This window comes from Notolepis coatsorum (assembly GCF_963971535.1).
Source record: "Notolepis coatsorum genome assembly, chromosome: 2".
Lineage (NCBI taxonomy): Eukaryota > Metazoa > Chordata > Actinopteri > Aulopiformes > Paralepididae > Notolepis > Notolepis coatsorum.
Window position 1 is genome coordinate 39,819,371 of NC_140166.1, and position 20,002 is coordinate 39,839,372.

General features: G+C 43.4%; 1 protein-coding gene across 1 annotated transcript; it reads right to left on the minus strand.

Moving 5' to 3' along the window:
• Positions 1-1,466: 1,466 nt before the first annotated feature.
• LOC311223327 (zinc finger and BTB domain-containing protein 26-like) lies at positions 1,467-2,879 on the minus strand (the record flags this gene model as incomplete). Its single annotated transcript, XM_084308119.1, has 1 exon — positions 1,467-2,879. The coding sequence occupies one exon, from the start codon at positions 2,877-2,879 to the stop codon at positions 1,467-1,469; it is 1,413 nt and encodes a 470-aa protein (XP_084164245.1).
• Between the last annotated feature and the right edge of the window lie 17,123 nt (positions 2,880-20,002).

Genomic DNA, 20,002 nt, shown 5'->3' on the forward strand with positions numbered 1-20,002 from the left:
GTTAAATAACTGAAAGGTGTTTTTACTGATTTAGGATGTTTACAATGAATGTGAACTACCTGTAAATATTACTGTTATGTTGAACTAATTATGCTGAACAGAATGATATGAAAAATGCTATGGTTATGATAAAGAATCACGAGTTTTGAAATTAAGCCACTTCTAAAACTAAATTGGAAAATACTCAAAGTGCTGAATACTAACTGTATAAAATAGATAGTGATTTAAGTTAAAAGAATATTATTAGAAACTATAGAAGTGGACTTAATGACAAGAATACTGTGATTCTCATTTAGCATCAAGAGAAACTATTCAAAAATTATATGTCTGTGTTTATGAAATCAATCTCAATTCGAATATATCTTGGGTTTAATAACAAATGTATTAAGTTTAGTTTAGGCAATTCAACTCTGACTTAAAAAAGGCGTAAGTAAGTTGGTCTGCTTAGAGGCCACCTCCTTTTCAAATTCAAACTTAGAGAGCCCGTGATTGGAGGAAAACATCTTCTTGACGTCACTCCTGTGACATCACGCAGACACTCCAGGCTCATTGATAAAAGGGAACTTCAGGAGTTCTACAAGGACCACAGAAACGGAACCGACACAAGAACACACCTCCCGATACACAGAGAGGACAGCAAGCAGAGGAGAACACGGAGAAGGAGCTTTTTGGAACGAGAACTGAACCTCTTTGTTTATCACCAGACAAACAAAGACAATCCACAACTCAACGACGAAGACCATTCTTTTTAACTGCTTTCTTAGACTAATATTAATGGCAAGCGGCTTAGTGCTTTTGGTACATTAATATTATAGCACACTTTATTTTAATTGAACCAGAATCATTGTTCACTTGTTACTTTGAATTAAAAACAGATGCTGATACAACTTCTTCTCTTCATTCTCCTGCATAGCTGCCGCCGAACAAGGCCACTTCCTGGTCTTTGAAAAGTACAAGGGAATTAGTACTGGACAAAATCACAACGCAGAGGAGCTTAAGCTGGTTCTGTATATCAGAACAGAACCATCCTCCCTTGTCACTTCACCTACTGTCATAAAAAAAAACGCTTGCAGTACCTTTTAATTACATTCTCTTTCAAGTTTCTCTCAGTTTAAAAAATCTATTTGATTTATATTATTTAAATTCCTACAGTGGCCTACAGTAGACTGTACATATATCACATACACTTTTTTGTTTAATTATTTTTTAAACAGAACATACAAAAAGAGGTTCATTCATCCATTCAACATGCCCCAGCGAATACAGCGACTCTTATTCTCTCTTTATTTTCTATATTTGTTAATTTATCTTACAATGCTGAACTTTCAAGTATGAAATGAAGGCATTTTATGCTGCAGCTACCACTACTTAGCCTGCAAATGACTCAGCAAAATATGGTCCACAATAACATCCATGGTCATAACGGCTTGGCCTACTACGGCAGTGATCCATTTAAAAAAAAAGTCTTATACGCGGCCGTACTCAAAGTCAAGCCCCCCATCCTGCAAACTCTGCTCGTTTGCGTTGTCAAAGCTGTTCTTACCGTGGATCTGTTTGAGGTGCCTGAGGAGGACGCGCTTGTGAGCGAACACCATCTCGCAGTAGTTACAGCAATGGGGCTTGTCCCCGCTGTGCAGGTTGAGGTGGTCCAGCAGGGAACACTTCTGCGTGAAGGTCTTCCTGCAGATTTTACACTGGAAGGGCTTGATGCCGGCGTGCATGCCCATGTGCCGGTGCAGGGAACACTTCTGCGTGAAGGTGTTCCCGCAGATCTTACACTGGAAGGGCTTGATGCCGGCGTGCACGCGCATGTGCCGGTGCAGGTTGCCCTTCGGTGTGAACGTCTTGCCGCACAGCAGGCACATGAACAGCTTGTGCATCTTCAGGTGGTTGGTGTAGTTCTCCAGCTGCTTGAAGATGCAGGGACACTTGGGGCACTGGTGGTACCACTGGATGGGCTTGTCGTGGTTCCTCTGGTACCCGCCACCCTGGTTGCCCTGCTTCCACGACTGAGGCGGTAGGCCGAGCGGGTGGCCCGGCACGGACGGCAACGCCATCTCCATCTCGGCGGGTGGGTGGGTGTCCACTGTGGAGTTGATGAGGGAATGCTGCGGTTCGGGGGAGTGGAGGGCGGCGGCGGTGGGTGCCGAGCTGGCGGGGACGTGGCCGGCCAGGGAGTTCTCTGCTGCGTCCATCACCGACTCCACCTTCACTATGGTGATGTCGCTCTCCGGCACGTCCCTCTGCACGTGTTGGCTCTGCGGCGGGGGAGGGGTACTGCGTTGCATAATCACGACATCGACATCATCATCATCAGCATCATCATCAGCATCATCGTCACCATCTTCGTCCTCTACCTGCTCCACCGTGCCGTCCTCCTGGTGACTAGTCTGTGTTTGAGGATACTCTAGCTCCTTCTGGGGAGGGGAGGACAACGCCTCCTCTTTCCTGTCCCTCCCCCTGCTGTCCACCTGCAGTTCCTGTGGCTGAGGCTTGATGAACTTGTTGAGGGCCTGGTTGCACTGCTCCACGATGTGGCCCATCTGCAGGAAGCTGGCCACGGTCAGGTAGTGGACCAGCTCCAGCTCGGGGAACTCCAGCTGGCCCGTGTAGCAGGACAGCAGCAGCTGGCGGCCCACCTCCGCCTCCTGTATCAGGGAGATCTGGACCTCCCGCGCGTCCTGCTGCAGGATGAACTGGTCCCGCAGGAAGGACGAGCCGGCCGCGAACACCACCTTGTGGCCCGGCACCTCCAGCTCGTTGATGCGCACGACCACGTCGCAGAAGCGCCTCTGGCGGCGCAGGAAGTTCATCTTCTCCATCATGCAGTCTCCGAACGTGGTGAAGCGGAACTGGAGGATGACCTGGTTCTGGGCCATGGCGGGCGGGAGGGTTAAGGTGCCTGACACCTGACCTACAGCACCTGACACCTGTTCAGCACAAACACAGAGTCTGGATCATCTCCACAGAATAGTAATCAAGGTATGTATGTTTATTTAATGAATAAAGTATTTTCTAAAATACCTTCCTTTATTATTATTATTAACTATAGTAGTAGAATGAATGAATGAATGAAAACTTTATTTAACAGATTGCAGAATGGGTACAATACAGTACGGCTCAATACACACAATTGTTAAGGGGATGCAGACCAGAGAAAGACTTTCGTCTTGTTTACATCAGGGTCCCCTATTTTCAATTCATAGTGACATTTATGACATACCCAAAATACATGATATCATGACATTTATGACATACAGGTATATAGTACTGTTAAATTTGTGACATATGCGATATGCAAATATACAGTACTGTTACCCAGATATCCTGACAGAGTATATACATAATGATGGGAGACTGTACATTAGGCAGTCTAGAACACATATTAAGTCAAATCTAACTAATACAAATGCCTGTAGACATAAATGCAGGATTGTGTTCCAAAAGAGAATATCCACTCTAACAAACATGAAATATGATTACCTTTTACACTGTTCGACAAGGAGCTTTCAAACAGGCTTCCTCTTTTTTTTTTTAGATTGGCAAATTTATCTGACTTATCTGACCACCACTATCACATTGTCGTCATCCGCCACCACGAGTCAGGGGGCTTATTATCATTTCGTATGGCCGTTGTCATGTAGGTTATTATTAGGCTACAACTACAAGGTTAACAAAAAAATTTAGACTTTGAAATTTAAACAAAAGCACTCTCTCAGCCTTTGTTTATGGTCAGAATCAATCGTCTGTGCAACTAACAATGCAACTAACTCATATAAAAATATGTTCACCTAAATCGGCAACAGCAAAATCCCGTTTGCAAAGCCCGTATTCCCCTGTAAGGCAGCATAGTAGCGTACAGTATGGAGTTTATTTGGTCTAGAATCGATCTAGAAAAGATGGCAGCTGCGGAGGGCGGTGCTCTAGAAGCATGGATGAGAGTGAGCCGACATTTAAAGGGACAGATGGACGGTCTAGTTAGTAGGTCCTACTCACAATGGAGACTTTATTTCTGTTTTTACTTAATGTTGTGCCAAAGAAAGAAAACAGTGCAACGTGCATAATAGTCTATTTTGATTCAATTATTCAAATATGGAAGCAATAATATTAATAAATATATGAATGTGCCATCGTCTTATTTGAATTTAGTTTTCAATAAGTTAGTAATAAGCTCAAAATGTATTTAGGGCAGACCAGTGATCAAGAATCACACAAGTGCACTAATTTATTTGAATAAAAAGCAAATTGATACCATTTCGAGCAATAATTGACCGTAGGACCCAGAGTGGCCTCTAGGGATGGCATTGATGCTACATTTGTCCACAACTCTACAATATTCTAGAACTAGAATTTGTGAAAGTGTGGGTGATACCTGTGTACCGCCGGCCAACGGGAGAGGGTCTGTATTGTCTCTTTCCACAGCAAAACGGTAGGCAAGGCACCTTGGTTGAGAAATGCAGGCCTCAATCTATGTTGTTTAGTCTATCTGTTCAGTACTGTTTAGTACAGTTTCAAGATGCACAATGAGATCTTCTGAGAGAATTGTTGAATAGATACACAAATGTTGTAGTTTGTTTGATTATGACATCATACTGTGACATCACAATGTTCTAGAATGTTCTATTAGGACATCATACTGTGACATCACAAATGTTCTAGAATGGTCTATTATGACATCATACTGTGACATGACAAATGTTCTAGAATGTTCTATTATGACATCATACTGTGACATCACAACGGAACATGTTTGAGTGCCATTTGAATGATATAAATAATGTTTGGTAAGGCTGTCCCCGAAGCCTGTTTCTGGGATTCAAACTTCGTCAGGGTTCTTCGAACGGACGTTCGAACCTTTGTTTTTAAATAAAAAAATTTAATTAAAAAATATATATTTATAAATTATTAAAAAAAAAAAAAAATTATCCTCAAACTAAATCCTCAATTTGAATAAAGTGATTCAAACTTCGTCAGGGTTTTTCGAACGTTCGAACCTTAATTTTTAATAAAAAAATTATTTAATAAAAAAATTATAATTTTATAATTTTTTTTTATATCCTCAAACTAAATCCTCAATTTGAATAAAGTGATTCAGACTTCGTCAGGGTTTCTCGAACGGACGTTCGAACCTTCGTTTTTAATTAAAAAAGAATTAATAAAAAAAATAGACAATTAGACAAATAGACAAAATAGACAATTCCGCGCAGGGAAATTGTGAAAGTGTGGGTGATGCCTGTGCACCGCCGGCCAACGGGAGAGGGTCTGTATTGTCTCTATGACAAACGGTTCAAAAGATACAAAAAGGGGGCGCGGCCTAAGGACGTGGTCAATATATACCAATTAAAGAGGATATCCCTACTGAGTACAATGGTACAACTCGCAAGTCTTCTTCTTCTTCTTCTTTTGATTTTTATTGGCGGTTGGCACAACCTTCTTGGTGCATTACCGCCACCTTCTCTAGCTTGATGTGGTCTTAATGTTGCAATACCGCCATCTTCTGGTACCCTTTACCTCCTACAATGTCCATTTTGCGTTCACTATCATGGAGTGCAGCTAATGCTGCTTCCTCCTGACTGAGTCCCCCTCTGTGAGACAGGCTTCGCCTCCTGTGGCCTGACTCTGGACTTCTTGATTACTCACACTCCCCTTATTCAACTCGCTTACTACTTCCTCCCATGTCAGACCCTTCATGCCCATGTGCTCTACTGCCACCTTAACAATTAACTTGATCCTGTCCGTTTTACTTTTAACCATAGCTGTTGCATTAATCACTCCTGCCACAAAGGCCAACACATTCATCTTCTCCTCCTCCCACACCCTCTCTTTATCCTCCTGTACTACATTTACTGACAATTCCCCTTTTTTAAACCCCTGTTCCGTATCTTGCTTTTCCTGTCCTGCCATCCTAGCTGCCTCTGCATATGAGATTTTGCCTTTCATTTTCACCTGTTGAACCACCACCTCTCATTTCATCACCTCACAACCCCAATACGCAACATTATGCTCCTTACCACAATTACAGCACTTTGGCTCCACTCCCACTCCACATTCCCCATAATCATGCTCCCCGCTACATCGAGCACATCTTTTCCTCTTTCTACACGACTTGGCTATATTATATTATGCCCAAACTCTTGGCAGTTATAGCACCTCAGTGGCTTCGGTACAAACTCCCTAACCCTATACACCATATATCCTAAAAAACATCTCCTTTGGAACATCCTCATCTTCAAATTGAATCACAATAGTCTCTGTCTCTTTCTTCTCTGCTCCTCTTTTCATCCTTTCATCATTTTTAACATTCCCATTGCGTGTGTCTCTCTTTAAATTTACCACCAACTGCTCCATACTAACCTCGATTGGTATTCCAGCTATTACCCCCTTGCACCCACCATCCCTCTTCTCCCCAACTCTTACTACTTTAGAGATATTAACTTGACCAATGCTACTCATTTTCTTTGCCTTCTCCACCTGCTCTAAACTTACACAACCTACAATGAAGTTTCCATCTCCCAATACTTTTGCGTATTTGTGACTGGGCATGGGGGCGCGGGACTTGTTGAGGTAAGGTCCAATTTTTTTTTTTTACATATTGTGAAAGTACAGATTCATACCTTAAAAATAAGCCATCACTTGAACATTTTGGTGGGATATTTTTCAAGCTACATCCTATGAATCATGGAGATATCAGTAAAGGCATTCAGAGATGAATGGTCTTCGAACTTGTGGAGAGGTTCACACCTGTGAATGAATCAACTACAACCCTACCCAGAATGCATTGTATTCCATGGCCCCCCTCTCTCTGGGGACATTAACACCTTGCATCAGGCTCTTTTGTTATGGCAATGACTCTGTCTTGTGGCAAGTTGTTGTGGCAGTTGAAGTATTTGCCTTGTAAGTCTAAAAGCTAAATGACTAAATGTAAATGTATTATAAGGAAAGGTTAACCTTCTGTAGTGTGGTAGTGAAAGGTTAACCTTCTGTAGTGTGGTAGTGAAAGGTTAACCTTCTGTAGTGTTGTAGTGAAAGAGTTAACCTTCTGTAGTGTGGTAGTGAAAGGTTAACCTTCTGTAGTGTGGTAGTGAAAGGGTTAACCTTCTGTAGTGTGGTAGTGAAAGGGTTAACCGTCTGTAGTGTGGTAGTGAAAGGGTTAACCTTCTGTAGTGTGGTAGTGAAAGGGTTAACCTTCTGTAGTGTGGTAGTGAAAGGTTAACCTTCTGTAGTGTTGTAGTGAAAGAGTTAACCTTCTGTAGTGTGGTAGTGAAAGGTTAACCTTCTGTAGTGTGGTAGTGAAAGGTTAACCTTCTGTAGTGTTGTAGTGAAAGAGTTAATCTTCTGTAGTGTGGTAGTGAAAGGTTAACCTTCTGTAGTGTGGTAGTGAAAGGGTTAACCTTCTGTAGTGTGGTAGTGAAAGGGTTAACCGTCTGTAGTGTGGTAGTGAAAGGTTTGTTGGAAGCCTCACATAAGCCATGTAATGTTGGGGGTCAAGGTATTGGCTGAAGGAAAGGCTACATCAATAAGCATTTAGATGTTTAGATTTAAAGGTTAACCTTCTGTAGTGTGGCAGTGAAAGGGTTAACCTTCTGTAGCTGTGAGAGAATTGTTGAATAGATACACAAATGTTCTAGAATGTTTGATTATGACATCATACTGTGACATCACAAATGTTTTCGGGCATTCATAACATTATTTTCTACGATGAATTGAAAATGGGGGACCCTGATGTAAACAAGACGAAAGTCTTTCTCTGGTCTGCATCCCCTTAACAATTGTGTGTATTGAGCTGTACTGTATTGTACCCATTCTTCAATCTGTTAATAAAGTTTTCAATCAATCAATCAAGTTAACCTTCTGTAGTGTGGCAGTGAAAGGGTTAACCTTCTGTAGTGTGGTAGTGAAAGGTTAACCTTCTGTAGTGTGGCAGTGAAAGGGTTAACCTTCTGTAGTGTGGCAGTGAAAGGGTTAACCTTCTGTAGTGTGGTAGTGAAAGGTTAACCTTCTGTTAACTCACTAAACCTCACAAACACCAGCAAGGAAAGGCTGCATCAAAATAACTGTTTTGTTCGTAGCGGCGTTTCTGCCACTCTTCACAAGCAAAGAGACTGTTTCCATTCCGTGAAAACCCGCCCTACTCTGCTCTGATTCGCAGACTGTGGGTGGGGGGGGAGAAACACTGAATGTGATTGGATCGGAGTAGCCAGACAGACAGGCAGAGCAGCCAGCCGGACAGTGGAGCACTGAGAGAGAGGAGACAGCGGAGGAGACAGCGGAGGATTTAACGAGGCGCGTTAATACAATTTTGTTTATCTGGCTTACTGCTGCGGATTCAAGCCAAGTTGCAATAATACAGTACAGCTCAATACACACAATTGTTAAGGGGATGCAGACCCAGAAAGACGTTTGTCTTGTCTTCAAATTAATTGCCAGCGCGCGTTCGTCTACAACAACAACCAACGCGTCCTATAATGATAATAAGTTGTTTGTTATTTTCTTTGAGTTTCCCTATTGAATGAATTTACTTCTTATACCATTAGGTTGCAATAAATTCACTCGAACGAAATTCGTTCGCTCATCAAATTCGTGACATTCTAAATGTGTTTTAATGTTGTTTAATTTAATGACAATACACCCTCGCGGACTCGCGTTTTTTTTTAATCTTTTTTATATGGACACTGCGTCTGTTGCGTTGCTATAACTTATAACATTAAGATAAAGTGTATAAACATTGTTCTTCTCCCTGCTAAGAAAGGAGAGTGGTTTGGCTGTGTGTGTTTCAACACCTCTTAAGTACCTGTTAAGCTGACAGACCCACACCGTAAATGCCCTCGCCTGTAGTTTTTCCACAGTATTGAGAGACAATACTGTCGAACTATATAACAATAATTACCTCATTTACAAGTTGTATTTAAGTTTGCAAATAAGGGCAAATAAGGGAACACATTATTGACATTTCAAAGATGTAAAAAAAAAAAACAGATTTCGATTTTTTCGATTTTCTGAAGAGCAAGACAATTGTTCCTTTTCTGGCACTTGTTTCTCACCGGATCAAATCGGGTTTGGTCACGTCGAGTCACATTTTACCTCTCCTAGCTGCGCCTTTATGAATTTTGTTAACTTTAACGGCTCTATTTTTCTAACTCCCCCATCTCCCTCAAATCTCACCACTATATTCAACACTTCTGTCAAATCCTTGCCTCTACCTTCACCATCTGACCCACTCAAGCTATCTCCCCTCTCTTTCTTCCTCTTCCTCCCCTTCCCCTCACTTTCCCTACTCTTCTTCTCCACCTTTCTCCACCCTTCACCCCCGCTCTCCTCTCCCTCACTACACTCCATACTGTTGTACGACATACTTGCAGTCCCCGAACCATCACATGTGGTTAAAAATATACAAAAAGTGGGCGCGGCCTAAGTATTGGGGGAGTGGTCAACATAGACCAATGAAAGAGGATATCCCTACTGAGTACAATGGCACAACCCGCAAGTCTCTACGACAAACGGTTCAAAATATACAAAAAGGGGGTGTGGCCTAAGGATCGGGGGAGTGGTCAACATAGACCAATGAAAGAGGACATCCCTACTGAGTACAATGGCACAACCCGCAAGTCTCTATGACAAACGGTTCAAAAGATACAAAAATGGGGTGTGGCCTAATGATCAGGGGAGTGGTCAACATAGACCAATGAAAGAAGATATCCCTGCTGAGTACAATGGCACAACCCGCAAGTCTCTACGACAAATGGTTCAAAAGATACAAAAAGGGGGCGTTGCCTAATGGGGTGTGGCCTAAGGATCGGAGGAGTGGTCAACATAGACCAATGAAAGAGGACATCCCTACTGAGTACAATGCCACAACCCACAAGTCTCTACGACAAACGGTTCAAAATATACAAAAAGGGGGTGTGACCTAAGGATCGGGGGAGTGGTCAACAGACTAATGAAAGAGGATATCCCTACTGAGTACAATGGCACAACCCGCAAGTCTCTACGACAAACTGTTTAAAAGATACAAAAAGGGGGTGTGGCCTACGGATCAGGGGAGTGGTCAACATAGACCAATGAAAGAGGATATCCCTACTGAGTACAATAGCACAACCCGCAAGTCTCTAGGACAAACGGTTGAAAAGATACATGTGAAGGGTAATGTGCTTGACTTAATCCTCTTTACCCCGTTGGGGGGCATAGGGCGTCCACCAGAGCTCTCCATCTCACTCTCTTCTGGGCCAGGGCCTTTGCTTCTTTCCAGCTCACTCCGATGTTCTTTAGGTCTTGGGAGTGTGGAACGTCTCCAGGTGTTTCTCGGCCTACCGGCTTTCCTCTTCCCCTGCGGGTTGTAGTCCAAGGCCTGTCTAGTGATGTTGTTGGAGTCCTTCCTAAGGGTATGCCCTATCCAGTTCCACTTTCTCCTTTTGATGGTGGTAGCTATGCTGTCCTGGTTGGTTATCCTCCACAGCTCTTCATTTGTGGTTTTGATGGGCCACCACAGCTTGAGGATGTAGCGCAGGCATTTGTTGACAAACACCTGGATCTTGCTTGTGAGGCCCTCAGTAGTCTTCCACGTCTCAGAGCCGTAGAGCAGGACAGTCTTCACATTGGTATTGAAGATCCATAGCTTGGTGTTGTTGGAGAGTTGCTTGGACAACCAGATTGGCCTGAGTATCCTGAATGCTACCTGTGCTTTGCTGATGCGTGCCTCTATGTCCCTGTCTGCTCCTCCATCCCTGCTGATGTTACTCCCTAGGTAGGTGAAGTGCTCCACGTCCTCTATGGCCTCTCCCCTCAGTGTGATTGGATCATGTGTTTTTAGATTTAACCTCATGGTCTTGGTTTTTCCGGTGTTGATCTTGAGTCCAAGCTGGTCACTGTTAGTCTGTAACCATAGTCTTCTGTTGCATGTGTGTGTGGTTTTCAGAGACTAGCGCAAGGTCGTCTGCGAAATCCAGGTCCTCGAGCTGGGTAAACAAGGTCCACTGGATTCCTGTCCGTTGATTTTCAGTTGTTCTTCTCATGATCCAGTCAATGGCAATGAGGAAAATCAAAGGAGAAAGAAGACAACCCTGCCGCACCCCTGTTGTGATGGCAAAGGTGTCTTGACAGTTTGCCCTTGAAATCCTGGTACATGTTCTTTATTAGGTTGATGATCTTAGAGGGTAGGCCATAGTGACCTAGGAGTTTCCAAAGCACTTCCCTATCTAGGCTGTCAAAGGCTTTTTCAAAGTCTACAAAATTCATTCACAGGGAGTTTTGCCACTCAACACACTGCTCGATAATAATTCTTAAAGTAGCAATATGGTAATGTACGATATTGTGTAATTCCGTCGACAATCGTGGCCTGTGTGGCGATCGGAAAACAAGGGAAGGAACGGTAAAAATCTGATTTTAGCTAGAGTGGAGAGCCCATTCGTGTCTATGTGGAGCATGACTTTCAAAGAAATGGTCATATGTTGAGATAGAAATGTCCAATTCCATTTATTTTTCTTTTGTGAGCGAGGGGACAATCGTGTCATCGTTTTGATTTGTTGTTTTTATATCTACATCCAAAATTTACAAAAGGTGATTGTAGACTCCTTTACCTATAAGCCTACTGCGAGGGGCAAGTGGGCTGGCTTGAGTAAGACGCGTGCTTGAATAATTCAATGTGCAGAGAGCTCGTATAATTTTCGATATGCCAATCCTTTTATTGACCATTATCAACCAAAAAATATATACAAAAACTCTTTTTACTAATAACACTGAACGCCGACCTATACGGCACATCGACACAAACACGACAAGACACGGTCAAAAACTGTATGGCTATTCCCCTTGCGCACCTGGGGCTCGTCACCCACTGATCAGTATATATGGGTAACCACCCCCTGTGGTGGTTGCCATGGTGACTGATAAAGCCAAACCTCTGCACCGTGAGTTAAAATAAAACTAAATAAACAGAAGGGCATTTTGGCTCCAACACCCCGGCCCCTAATTGAGAATGGCAGGAGGCCAGGAACAATTCAAAATAATATTTACATAATGGAGCCAATAAATTTATACAAAAGAACTCAAAAAACAATTCTCTGAATTAGAAGCTTTAAATTGCAGCTACTTGAAGCAAGCAAAGTTTAGTTACTGGTCTATTAAATTGCAGCTTCTTGAAGCAAGCAAAGTTTAGTTACTGGTCTACACTCGTGCAGAACGCACCAGTCCTTTCCTGTCGGGATAGGTCTCCAGGACTCTTCCAAGTAACCAGGAACCACATGGGGCTGTAGCGTCTGCGATCAATACAATGTCTCCAGGGACAAGACTTTGTCTCTCCTTACTCCACCTCTGCCGCTCCTATAGCAAAGGTAAGTATTCTCTCAGCCAGTGTTTCCTGTTCCACTTTGTCTGCATCCTCATGACTCAGTTTCTTTTATGACTCATCTCTAATAGAGTCTTTCGTAGTTTCAGGATCCAAGCAACTGACCTCTTCAACCTTTTCTAGTTAGAAAAGTAGGTGATCAGTTGGTGTGTGGCACTTGGTGCATCAACAATTACTGCATTGATGTTGAGATCCTTTTTGACCTCAGGGTCATCAGCAGAAATTGTTGTACTCCAAGATACCATCTGGCCACTCTTCCTCTGGTTTCCAAAGAAACTCAGGGCCCTCAATCCACCTTCTGTTGGTCAGCAAATCATCCACCTTAACTCCCCTTGAAGTTGTGTCAGCAGGGTTCTGAGTGGTATGAATGTACCTCCACTGCGTGACATCAGATGTTCTTTGGATGGCAGAAATCCTGTCTCGGTGGAACTTCTCATCTCTCCCAAACCTCCTTTTCAGTCCAAGGATGCGTTGCCTAGCAACAAACTGATTGTTTGGCAGAGACACTTCTTTCCTTTTAAAGGGAAGCTCCAAGGTGTAATGTCCGTCCTGAAGTTTGCATGAATCAGTCATGATTTCCATGAACTTCATATCATCCCTCGACATTTCCTCTTTGCCTTCTGATGACCTTTCATTAAAATCATGGTTGTACTGATTGTTCAGCAACTCCTCCAGATTTGTTATAGAGATCCTATTAACAATAGCAGCGGGGTTGACATTCTCACTCCGCTGCTCACTGTAGCCTGATAGGGGACCATTAATGACCCACCCCAATAGGGTCTTAATGGCATATGGCCCATTGCCATGACTATTCACAACTTCCCAAGGTTCAAGCAATTTGGAGGCATTGGTACCTATCAATAACTCCACATCAGCTTGAATCCGAGGAAGGGCAACCCCATCTAAGTATGGCCACTTAGCCAACTCCTCTTGGCTAATGATGTTACTCGTGGTTACGGGCATCCTCTTCTGGGTGTAGACCTTGGGCAGGTCATAGAACTGTTTCCCAGTGAGGCTGGCGATCTCCAAGTCTGTCAGCATGTAGCTGGACACAGATGCCTTTGGGCCCATGGTATGTAAGCTGATTTGTGTTTTCCTTCCTGTAAGGTTCAGCCTTCTCATTAGGGTTTCTGAACAAAATGTGTCAGTGCTGCCTGGATCTAAAAATGCATATGTTGTAATGATGTTGTCTCCCTCGCCGGACTTCACCTGTACAGGCAAGATTGACAGAGCCCCATTGCTGCTTCCGGCCCCTGTTTGTCCACATGTCTGCAAAGAGATCTGTGCGTTACTCACCGAAGGTTTCTTTGGCTGGTTTGTGTTGCTTGCTCTCTCCTTCTGATTTATATGAAGAACACTGGGATGGTTTTGGCTGCACACCTTGCAAGTCAAGCGCTTCTCGCAATTCCTGCTAAGATGTCCAATGCGAAGGCAGCCAAAACAGATTCCTTTTTGCCTTATAAAAGTAATCTTGTCCCTGTGTGTCTTCTCCTCCATCTGAGGACATTGATCCAGAGTGTGGTTTTTAGAGCAACATACACAAGTGTTGGTGTTGTGAGCACATGTATTTCTTTGCTTTGCAGGGGTTTCGATAGTAACTGTGGTTGCAAAACTGTCTCCTGTGAATTTGGGTTTGATTTGTGACTTCATTCTGTTCATGTTCATAGGTCTACTTCCTGTACTTGGTGGTGTATTTTGAATGTCTCCGAAGACTGGGTCTGAGACAATCTTTACCTGGCGCTCAATGAATGTGACAATATCCATGAATTGTGGTCTGCGATGGTGTTTTTCCATTATCGAACATACAGAGACTCTCCAATTTTCTCTGAGCTTGTATGGAAGCTTTGAAATCAATACTTTCATGTTTGCTGGCATATCGAGTTCCCTCATGTACTGGACATTCTCCATAGCATTACAGCACTCCCGAAGGAAAAGGGCATAGGCTTGAAGAGATTTTATGTCTTCAGCCTTCACTAGCGGCCAGTTGAGCATCTTCTCCATGTAAGCTGCTGTGATTTTATATTCATCTCCAAAGTGTTGTTCAAGTAGGTACTTTGCCATATCATAGCCTCTGTCTGGAGCCATGTGTTGACAGCTACGCACAAGCTCTTTAGGCTGACCCCTGGTGTACTTCTCCAAGAAGTACAAACAATCACCTCTGTTTCTCGTGTTCTTCTCCACACAATGAACAAAGGCTCTGACAAAGGTTCTGTACTGCAGAGGATCCCCATCAAAATATGGAATCTCTCTTGGTGGCAGTAAGTGAGTGGTTTGCTGCTCCACTAGCATTGCTGTTATCTCATTTTGTCTTTTTAATAGGTTGCATACAACTGAGGTTTCATCGCTTTGGGGTGAAATTACAGTTGGGGTCGTTAGCTGCACAGAAGCTTCCATGTGAGTTGTATTGTCCTGTGCTCCATCCCAAGACACATGTTGTCTTTGTAAAGATGGCGGTTGTGTTTGAATGGGAGCTGGCTGTAACAACATAGATTGTTGTCTTTGCCAAAATGGGGGCTGTTGAATGGGTGTTGGCTGCATCAAGTGCATAGGTTGTTGTATTTGCCAGGGTGGTGGTTGTTGAATGGGTGTCTGCTGCATCAAGTGCATAGGTTGTTGTATTTGCCATGGTGGTGGTTGTTGAATGGGTGCTTGTTGCTGTTGCATAGCTTGTGGTTTCCATAGTGATGGTTGTTGCACATATGATTGCCATGCAGATGGTTGCTGCAGTTCTGGTGGTTGCATAGATGGTTGCTGTGGTTCTGGTGGCTGCATAGACTGTTGCTGTGGTAGTGATGTATATTCTTTTGCATGAGGATTGAGAGTGACTGAGGGTTCCTTTAACCTTGTTCCTTTCCTGTAGTAGGAGTCCATTCCATCGGACTGTGTGAGTGAAAGAGCTTGGTGACTGGGGGATTGTAATACTGCTATTCTTGCGTTGGTAGCTGCCAGTTGTGCATCAAGCTCCATCGTTTCCTTTTTCTTTTTCAGGATCTGTTCCTGCTCTTCCAGAGCGTGTTTATCCTTTTTTAGCATTTGTTCCTGCTCCTCCAGAGCGTGTTTATCCTTTAACGCTGCAGCGCGAATCACAAGTGAAGCTCTATCTGCCTCGGCCTGTAAGCGAGCTGCTGAGGTAGAAGATCTGCTGGACCTGCTGGTACCAGACCTTGTGTGACCTTTGTGAGCAGATTTTTTACTTCCCACATTAGAAATGCTGTCATTTGGATTAATTAGATGTTGCACGTCCTCCTCATCCTTATTAACACTTTCCACATTAGAAATGCTGTCATTTGGATTAATTAGATTTTGCACATCCTCCTCATCCTCATTAACACTTTCCACAGGTTTTGTCATTTTTGTCCATGCATTCATGTGATCAATAAAGTCATTGACATTGATCATTTTGGCTTTGAACCAAATGTCATGTTTTCCCCTTTCCTCAGGAGGTACTATTGGCAACAGAGCCTCCTGGTTTGCTGCTGCTTCCTTGCATATGTGGAGATATTGCATAAATGCGCATTGCACTTCCTGTTTGCATCCACTTTGCATTAACCCCAAAATCGTTTTTTGCAAGTTAGAAGCCTTGTTAAATTTAGATTTATGTAATTTATGTAATGTGTCAATTTTATCCAATAGGGCTTTTGGTGTTAATTTGCTCTTGCGTTTTGTGACCTGCTGATCGGTATCAACATTGTGTGTGATTTGACCTGTGTCCACCTCGGACTGTGTTTTAGCCACTGTGGGTGTGGGCTGTGACGTTTCAACCAATGAAGGTTCTTTACAATGAGTTTCAGCTGTGGCGGGCTGTTCAACCATAACGCTGGTCTCTGTTGGATTCTGAACACCTTTATCAGAATTCATTTCAGCAATATAAGACCAACAGATTCAATATGAAACGGTACCTTTGGTTAAATCACAATAAACAAAACCCACAGTTAATCATCACATGACGTTCTAACCAAACCTTGACAGACACACACACGAACGGGTTGCACAACCATATACCACCAATGCATTGGAATTTTCCCTTTTTATATTTTTCTCAATTGACCCTGTGTGTGCACACATTTGTTTTTTATATGGCCATATAAGATATACCGGTAGCGCGCTACATACCTGTTCGTTGCGCAGCGCTGTCGGGCCGTTTGACTTTATTCTTTGAACTTCGAAAAGTCTTCAAACAGCGCTCCTTGTCCGAGCGCTATTCAACTTCAAACAGCGCTCCTTGTCCGAGCGCTATTCAATAAACTGCTTGCGCGCAGGACAGCTCCCGATCCGTCCGCTCGCCCAAATGGTGCTGGGGCAGCTGATGCCGTCCGCTCCTTGACGGTGGTACCGTGGACAGCTCCCTGGTCCGTCCGCTCGCCCAAATGGTGCTGGGGCAGCTCAGCTGGTGCCGTCCGCTCCTTGACGGCGCTGGGCAGCTCCTCCTGGTCCGTACGCTCCCCGACGGTGCTGGGCAGCTCCTCCCGGTCCGTCCGCTCCCCGACGGTGCTGGCAGCTCCTCCCGGTCCGTCCGCTCCCCGACGGTGCTGGGCAGCTTGGTCCAGATTGTCCACGTTCTGCGCAATTCCAAGCGAAACGGTGAACCAAACAGTTGTCACTAATGTCTTTCAGCGGCCTCAAAAATCAAAACACTGTCCCGCTGATCAGCTGTTGAATCTTGAGCGCAGAGCGCGCTGTCTCGCTGATCAGCTGTTTGAATGAATCTTGAGCGCCGAGCGCGATTATCCTCGTCTTCCAATAAGTAACAAAGGCAATTGTCCATTTCAAACGAAGAGCCTTCGTTTTTGACTAATGTAGACTCCTTTACCTATAAGCCTACTGCGAGGGGCAAGTGGGCTGGCTTGAGTTAGACGCGTGCTTGAAGAATTCAATGTCCAGAGAGCTCGTATCATTTTCGATATGCCAATCCTTTTATTGACCATTATCAACCAAAAAATATATACAAAAACTCTTTTTACTAATAACACTGAACGCCGACCTATACGGCACATCGACACGAACACGACAAGACACGGTCAAAAACTGTATGGCTATTCCCCTTGCGCACCTGGGGCTCGTCACCCACTGATCAGTATATATGGGTAACCACCCCCTGTGGTGGTTGCCATGGTGACTGATAATGCCAAACCTCTGCACCGTGAGTTAAAATAAAACTAAATAAACAGAAGGGCATTTTGGCTCCAACAGTGATGGTAAAACAAAAAAATGCAGCTTCTACACTCTAGTTCTGCCATTCATTCCTTATGGACCAACATTTCCCGTTTAAAGTCGATTTGTAGCCAAACGGTGCAGTGAAACTTTCCAAAAAGTAATAGCAACTCGAGTTGGACCAAGCCGGTCGTTTTGATACCTTACTATACACTTGTGTGTGGTGTGAAAGCTCTGGCAGGAGTTACTGGACAAAAATCTGCAGAATAAATAATAAATAGTATAGATTACAATAGTGTGGGTGCCACCCACACTAATTAACTGGGGTGAATTGTTACTCAATAGCCTACCACTCACATATCACAGCCTATACAGGCTGACCCAAAGGTAATGTTAGGTCAAAAACACTAAAATACAATTAAATGTATGCAACATCTACATTGATTGAATGATGATAATTGAATGATATAAGAAAAGCTTGAAAAATTGTGGAATTATTTAAAAAGCAATCATCATATTGTATTGATCGTAATTGTCGGTTATGCCCTCTGAGGGAAGGATGGATGAGTTGTTGGTATGAACTAGATTTAGTTGTTTTCCAGCAATAGAGAAGAATGTAATTTTGATATAAAAATATGAGAAAATGAAATGTTTGTCAAACTTGTGGCATCTATATGTATATAGCTCCACAAGACAAAAATCAAGACAAGTCATATTTCACTTAATAAGTGGCAGTGAGGGGTCAACTCGAAAATCCAGGATTGTAGAAGCCTTTTCAAATCCCAACCTTGCTGCGAGAACCAGACACAACCTTTCTGTTCACACCACAAGAACTTGGCTGCATCAGTCAGTCGACATCTGTAGATTACGGTGAGTTTATTGCTAATAATGGCACAGTATAGATGTGAAGAACATAATGATTTTAAGTAGAATTTTATACAGTCAAAGTTCACAAATGTATTTACAAAATGAATACAATTATTTATTAATTTAATTACATAGCATTGTAATTCTCTGAGTGCCCGTCTCCTGGCGCTGACTAAGGTGATGGATGCCTCGGGGTCTTGGCCAAGATTGTAGTGACTGCTCTACATGCACCTCCGAGGCCTTGGATCAGTTATTCACCGTCGTCTGTCCGTGGTCCTGTCAACTGATTAACAGTATTAACAGACTGTTAACAGATTAACAGTCAACGCGGTTTCATTGCTGGGTTAAGTACTTCTATTCTATTCACATAATACGCTTACTTCATATATCTACTCCATTCACATATATGCTTACCACTTGTATTTATTGCTATGTCCGCCCACTACAATCTCATGAGCTGTCTAACGCCTGTCCCGTCTCCCTGTCCCCCTATGACTTGCTGTCCTGGAGTGCTGACCGGAGTGTCGGACATCCCGTGATGAAGGCCGGGAGGTTGCGACCCCCTCTGCGTGCCCCCCTGTCTCCGGAGGTCTCGTAGTGGTGACCGGAGTGCCGGATGTCCCGCGATGATGTCGGGGAGTTCGCGACCCCCTCTGCGCCGCCCCTATCTCCCTGTCTCCGGCTGTCCCTGAGCAATGACCGGAGTTTTGAATGTCCCGTGACTAAGACGGGGAGGACGTGACCCTCTTTGCGCCGCCCCTGTGCCTCAAATAGATCCGCTATCAGCTCTATCTTTAATCTTTCAAAATGTTCAGTTGCTATCGCTATTAGCTCTATCTTTAATCTTTCAAAATGTTCAGTTGCTATTGCATGCACTCATCTGTGTTTCACTACACACATGAGTGCATGCTTACCAACTGTCCGTCTGCAACACTACTATCACCAACATCTAAGAAGGGAGATCCCCCCTTGAATGGCCCTTCTAAGGTTTCTCTCCTCCACACTGCCTGTGGAGCTTTTTTCCCTATTGTTAGGTTTTAGTGAGTTTTTCCTTACCTTCGCGTGGGGTATGTCTGGGAGTGCTTGCATTCTTTCATTTATTTGCATTCATCTAAAAATGTTTGGACCTTATGGTGTTCTTGTTCTGTTCTTGACTTATTGTTATGTTTTCTTCTTGACTTGTTTAAAGAAGACCTGTACGGCCCATGGGGACATTAACGTGTGTTGTCGGGCCTTATAAATAAATTTGATTTGATTTATTTGATTTGATTTACAAGCACTAACAGCATTTACTTACATTTATGATGGAAAAATATACAAAACGATATCACCTTTTTCCTCTTTATTGTTATTATTATATATTATGTATTAGATCACGAGACAGAGTGGGTTAAATAAATTAGGTCACGCCTATGGGTGGTTGTTAGGCCCGAGGCACAGCCGAAAAAGTAGTTCCCAAAAAAAAAGAAGAGAAGTTGCCTCCATGTGGAAGCAGCTCGGAAGTGCATCCCACTGTTCTCAGTAACACATCCAACAAACTAACACATCCAACTGTCTCTCAACTAAGACATCAAACAAACTAACACATCCAACTGTCTCTCAACTAAGACATCCAACAAACTAACACATCCAACTGTCTCAACT